This window comes from Condylostylus longicornis, unplaced genomic scaffold (genome assembly GCF_029603195.1).
Source record: "Condylostylus longicornis isolate FDR11 unplaced genomic scaffold, ASM2960319v2 ptg000677l, whole genome shotgun sequence".
Taxonomy (NCBI): domain Eukaryota; kingdom Metazoa; phylum Arthropoda; class Insecta; order Diptera; family Dolichopodidae; genus Condylostylus; species Condylostylus longicornis.
In genome coordinates, this window is record NW_026578627.1 from 6308 (window position 1) to 12983 (window position 6676).

Below are 6676 nucleotides of genomic sequence, written 5' to 3' on the forward strand. Positions count from 1 at the left end.
CAAATGTGGCATCTACCTCTTCCTTTGAGCTGTTCTGGAATGGTTTTTAGGCGTTTTGAAGCTGGGGCTTCGTTTTCAAAATCAGAATCCTGTTCTGTTATATTTTGAAGCAGTGATAATGACGATTGCGATTTAGGGTTTCCAGTTCTATTTAACATATATGGTTTTGCAAGTGAAATCCCCAACTCACGAAGGAAATTTCTTCTTTTTGTGTTTTTTTGTGCTTGTTGCCAATTTGGATTAATTTCGTTGTAAACTATATATGAATTTAGTGCTGATATGTCTATTATATTTGAAAAAACTACCATAGGCCATCTTCTTGTTTGACGTTTACAACTGTAACATGAAACCATTTTGTCTACTATATCTACACCTCCCTTGGTTTTGTTATAAATAATCAATAATAGCAGGCAATTTTTTAGGTCCACATCCAACATCATTAGAGTCATGGAAGGTACTTTGTAAAATTGTACATTTATTTTTTCTTCCCACGTAGGAAACCAAAACCGTATTTTCTGTGAATGCAAATGTTGATGTATATAACGGTAGTTTTCGACACTCCAAAAGTTTTGGAGGGATACTTCTTTTATTTTTTCTCATTGTGCCAACCATTGTTAGCCCTTTCGCAAAAAGTATTTGGCCAAGTTCATGTGACGAAAAAAAATTATCGATTGTAACGTTATGTCCTTTCAAGCCATCAACTAAATCTAACACTACACGCTGCCCTTGATTTCGCTCAGATGTAAGAGCACCAATCGGTTTTCCAAGGTAAGGTTGAATTCTCCATACGTAGTACGTTTTAGAGCACACTAACATCCAAAATTTTAGACCATATTTTGCTGGTTTAGATGGCATATATTGACGGAATGGACATTTTCCTCTAAATCCTAATAATTGTTCATCTACAGTAACAGACTCATATGGATTGTAAAAATTTGGCAACAAGTTGTTCCATTTTTCAAACAAATCTCGAATTGGTTCAAACTTATCAGATGAACTTTGTTGTCTTCTACTCATTGTGTTGTCAAAACGAATGATGCTATTCAAATAACGAAATGTTTTTTGTGGCATTATAGCCCTGAATATTGGTCGACCATTATCTTCATCAAATAATTCATCGGTTGTTTCATTATTTGATCGATATACGCCAGCTAAAATTAAAACTCCAATATATGCGTAAAGCAAATTTGAATCAATTTCTATATGTTGAAGTCCATATTTTGCTTGACCAAATGCATTTGAATTTTCAATTATAATTTTTTCAATTTGTTTAGGAAAGTAAAGCAGAAACGCATCTTTTGGCGTATCTATTCGAGATTTAGCATATCTGGTAACACCTGGTGGAAGAGTAATAATATTTTCAGATCTTATTCGCCCAGACTGATTTGAAGTAGGTTCAGAATTCCATATTCGACCATCTTTTGAAATGAATAATGGATCAGCGATTTCGTTATTATTTTCTTCATATTCTTCATTCTGACTTTGGTTTTCATCGCTATCAGATCTATCAGTATCATCTGATAATAAGTAGTCTAAATCTTCGTCTTCATTTAAAACTAATTCAGTATTATCATAACCAAAATTGCTATCGTTATCACCGCTGCTCTCTCCAAAAACATCTTCTATTTCTTCGTCACAAAGAAACCTCAAACTCGACATTTTTTGGAAAATAAGTTACAAAACTTAGATTTTATTGAAAAGAATGAAAAATTCACAAAAACTATTATTGAAATAATAATATACTGAAATAATGTTATTGAGTGAGCTTCTATAGGTTTAGAAAATGACATTGAATCCCGTTATGTTTATAAATACAAACAATATGACATCAAATAACCAAAAATCTCATATGTGTAGAAATCTACACACATGGGACAAAAAGAGATATTTTTAAATTAAGCAGTGACATCTACCTTAAAGTCTTTAAAATTATGTGTTTCTGGTATTTAATAGAGAAACTAACAAAGTCATGAAGTTTCTTGATTTTGGTGACAATAGTTGCCGCAAAATTTATAAATAAAAAACTTTTTGTGTAGGTTTCTACACAAGGTACAAAGGAGGGTTAAAAAAATCTTTTGCAAAACTTTAAACGTGTTTTCTGGCTAAACTAGAAGAGATAGAGCGATTTTAAGTGTTTTTTGTGATCACTGGTAGTTCACAGATTCCGCCAATATATGATAATAGGCTGTAGCAAAAATATTTTGGGAGATATTTAAAAAAATCTTTTGCAAAACTTTAAACGCGTTTTCTGGCTAAACTAGAAGAGATAGAGCGATTTTAAGTGTTTTTTGTGATCACTGGGAGTCCACAGATTCCGCCAATATATGATAATAGGCTGTAGCAAAAATATTTTTGGAGATATTTAAAAAATCTTTTGCAAAACTTTACACGCGTTTTCTGGCTAAACTAGAAGAGATAGAGCGATTTTAAGTTTTTTTTGTGATCACTGGGAGTCCACAGATTCCGCCAATATATGATAATAGGCTGTAGCAAAAATATTTTTGGAGATATTTAAAAAAATCTTTTGCAAAACTTTAAACGCGTTTTCTGGCTAAACTAGATGAGATAGAGCGATTTTAAGTGTTTTTTGTGATCACTGGGAGTCCACAGATTCCGCCAATATATGATAATAGGCTGTAGCAAAAATATTTTTGGAGATATTTAAAAAAATCTTTTGCAAAACTTTAAACGCGTTTTCTGGCTAAACTAGAAGAGATAGAGCGATTTTAAGTGTTTTTTGTGATCACTGGGAGTTCACAGATTCCGCCAATATATAATAATAGGCTGTAGCAAAAATATTTTTGGAGATATTTAAAAAAATCTTTTGCAAAACTTTACACCCGTTTTTCTGGCTAAACTAGAAGAGATAGAGCGATTTTAAGTGTTTTTTGTGATCACTGGGAGTCCACAGATTCCGCCAATATATGATAATAGGCTGTAGCAAAAATATTTTTGGAGATATTTAAAAAAATCTTTTGCAAAACTTTAAACGCGTTTTCTGGCTAAACTAGAAGAGATAGAGCGATTTTAAGTGTTTTTTGTGATCACTGGGAGTCCACAGATTCCGCCAATATATGATAATAGGCTGTAGCAAAAATATTTTTGGAGATATTTAAAAAAATCTTTTGCAAAACTTTAAACGCGTTTTCTGGCTAAACTAGAAGAGATAGAGCGATTTTAAGTGTTTTTTTGTGATCACTGGTAGTTCACAGATTCCGCCAATATATGATAATAGGCTGTAGCAAAAATATTTTTGGAGATATTTAAAAAAATCTTTTGCAAAACTTTAAACGCGTTTTCTGGCTAAACTAGAAGAGATAGAGCGATTTTAAGTGTTTTTTGTGATCACTGGGAGTCCACAGATTCCGCCAATATATGATAATAGGCTGTAGCAAAAATATTTTTGGAGATATTTAAAAAAATCTTTTGCAAAACTTTAAACGCGTTTTCTGGCTAAACTAGAAGAGATAGAGCGATTTTAAGTGTTTTTTGAGATCACTGGGAGTTCACAGATTCCGCCAATATATGATAATAGGCTGTAGCAAAAATATTTATGGAGATATTTAAAAAAATCTTTTGCAAAACTTTAAACGCGTTTTCTGGCTAAACTAGAAGAGATAGAGCGATTTTAAGTGTTTTTTGTGATCACTGGGAGTTCACAGATTCCGCCAATATATGATAATAGGCTGTAGCAAAAATATTTTTGGAGATATTCAAAAAAACCTTTTGCAAAGCTTTAAACGCGTTTCCTGGCTAAACTAGAAGAGATAGAGCGATTTTAAGTGTTTTTTGAGATCACTGGTAGTTCAAAGATTCCGCCAATATATGATAATAGGCTGTAGCAAAAATATTTATGGAGATATTTAAAAAAATCTTTTGCAAAACCTTAAACGCGTTTTCTGGCTAAACTAGAAGAGATAGAGCGATTTTAAGTGTTTTTTGTGATCACTGGTAGTTCACAGATTCCGCCAATATATGATAATAGGCTGTAGCAAAAATATTTTGGGAGATATTTAAAAAAATCTTTTGCAAAACTTTAAACGCGTTTTCTGGCTAAACTAGAAGAGATAGAGCGATTTTAAGTGTTTTTTGTGATCACTGGGAGTCCACAGATTCCGCCAATATATGATAATAGGCTGTAGCAAAAATATTTTTGGAGATATTTAAAAAATCTTTTGCAAAACTTTACAAGCGTTTTCTGGCTAAACTAGAAGAGATAGAGCGATTTTAAGTTTTTTTTTGTGATCACTGGGAGTCCACAGATTCCGCCAATATATGATAATAGGCTGTAGCAAAAATATTTTTGGAGATATTTAAAAAAATCTTTTGCAAAACTTTAAACGCGTTTTCTGGCTAAACTAGAAGAGATAGAGCGATTTTAAGTGTTTTTTGTGATCACTGGGAGTCCACAGATTCCGCCAATATATGATAATAGGCTGTAGCAAAAATATTTTTGGAGATATTTAAAAAAATCTTTTGCAAAATTTTAAACGCGTTTTCTGGCTAAACTAGAAGAGATAGAGCGATTTTAAGTGTTTTTTGTGATCACTGGTAGTTCACAGATTCCGCCAATATATGATAATAGGCTGTAGCAAAAATATTTATGGAGATATTAAAAAAAATCTTTTGCAAAATTTTAAACGCGTTTTCTGGCTAAACTAGAAGAGATAGAGCGATTTTAAGTGTTTTTTGTGATCACTGGGAGTCCACAGATTCCGCCAATATATGATAATAGGCTGTAGCAAAAATATTTTTGGAGATATTTAAAAAATCTTTTGCAAAACTTTACAAGCGTTTTCTGGCTAAACTAGAAGAGATAGAGCGATTTTAAGTGTTTTTTGTGATCACTGGGAGTCCACAGATTCCGCCAATATATGATAATAGGCTGTAGCAAAAATATTTTTGGAGATATTTAAAAAAATCTTTTGCAAAACTTTAAACGCGTTTTCTGGCTAAACTAGAAGAGATAGAGCGATTTTAAGTGTTTTTTGTGATCACTGGGAGTCCACAGATTCCGCCAATATATGATAATAGGCTGTAGCAAAAATATTTTTGGAGATATTTAAAAAAAATCTTTTGCAAAACTTTAAACGCGTTTTCTGGCTAAACTAGAAGAGATAGAGCGATTTTAAGTGTTTTTTGTGATCACTGGTAGTTCACAGATTCCGCCAATATATGATAATAGGCTGTAGCAAAAATATTTTTGGAGATATTTAAAAAAATCTTTTGCAAAACTTTAAACGCGTTTTCTGGCTAAACTAGAAGAGATAGAGCGATTTTAAGTGTTTTTTTTGATCACTGGGAGTCCACAGATTCCGCCAATATATGATAATAGGCTGTAGCAAAAATATTTTTGGAGATATTTAAAAAAATCTTTTGCAAAACTTTAAACGCGTTTTCTGGCTAAACTAGAAGAGATAGAGCGATTTAAAGTGTTTTTTGAGATCACTGGGAGTTCACAGATTCCGCCAATATATGATAATAGGCTGTAGCAAAAATATTTATGGAGATATTTAAAAAAATCTTTTGCAAAATTTTAAACTCGTTTTCTGGCTAAACTAGAAGAGATAGAGCGATTTTAAGTGTTTTTTGTGATCACTGGTAGTTCACAGATTCCGCCAATATATGATAATAGGCTGTAGCAAAAATATTTTGGGAGATATTTAAAAAAATCTTTTGCAAAACTTTAAACGCGTTTTCTGGCTAAACTAGAAGAGATAGAGCGATTTTAAGTGTTTTTTGTGATCACTGGGAGTCCACAGATTCCGCCAATATATGATAATAGGCTGTAGCAAAAATATTTATGGAGATATTAAAAAAAATCTTTTGCAAAATTTTAAACGCGTTTTCTGGCTAAACTAGAAGAGATAGAGCGATTTTAAGTGTTTTTTGTGATCACTGGGAGTTCACAGATTCCGCCAATATATAATAATAGGCTGTAGCAAAAATATTTTTGGAGATATTTAAAAAAATCTTTTGCAAAACTTTACACGCGTTTTCTGGCTAAACTAGAAGAGATAGAGCGATTTTAAGTGTTTTTTGTGATCACTGGGAGTCCACAGATTCCGCCAATATATGATAATAGGCTGTAGCAAAAATATTTTTGGAGATATTTAAAAAAATCTTTTGCAAAACTTTAAACGCGTTTTCTGGCTTAACTAGAAGAGATAGAGCGATTTTAAGTGTTTTTTGTGATCACTGGTAGTCCACAGATTCCGCCAATATATGATAATAGGCTGTAGCAAAAATATTTATGGAGATATTTAAAAAAATCTTTTGCAAAACTTTAAACGCGTTTTCTGGCTAAACTAGAAGAGATAGAGCGATTTTAAGTGTTTTTTGTGATCACTGGGAGTCCACAGATTCCGCCAATATATGATAATAGGCTGTAGCAAAAATATTTTTGGAGATATTTAAAAAAATCTTTTGCAAAACTTTAAACGCGTTTTCTGGCTAAACTAGAAGAGATAGAGCGATTTTAAGTGTTTTTTGTGATCACTGGTAGTCCACAGATTCCGCCAATATATGATAATAGGCTGTAGCAAAAATATTTATGGAGATATTAAAAAAAATCTTTTGCAAAATTTTAAACGCGTTTTCTGGCTAAATTAGAAGAGATAGAGCGATTTTAAGTGTTTTTTGTGATCACTGGGAGTTCACAGATTCCGCCAATATA

The 6676-nt window shown here is 32.2% G+C and overlaps 1 protein-coding gene across 1 annotated transcript; it reads right to left on the reverse strand.

Moving 5' to 3' along the window:
• Window positions 1-387: 387 nt before the first annotated feature.
• On the reverse strand, window positions 388-1659 carry LOC129617879 (piggyBac transposable element-derived protein 4-like). The gene has a single exon (XM_055532915.1). The coding sequence runs from the start codon at window positions 1657-1659 to the stop codon at window positions 388-390; it is 1272 nt and encodes a 423-aa protein (XP_055388890.1).
• Window positions 1660-6676: the final 5017 nt, after the last annotated feature.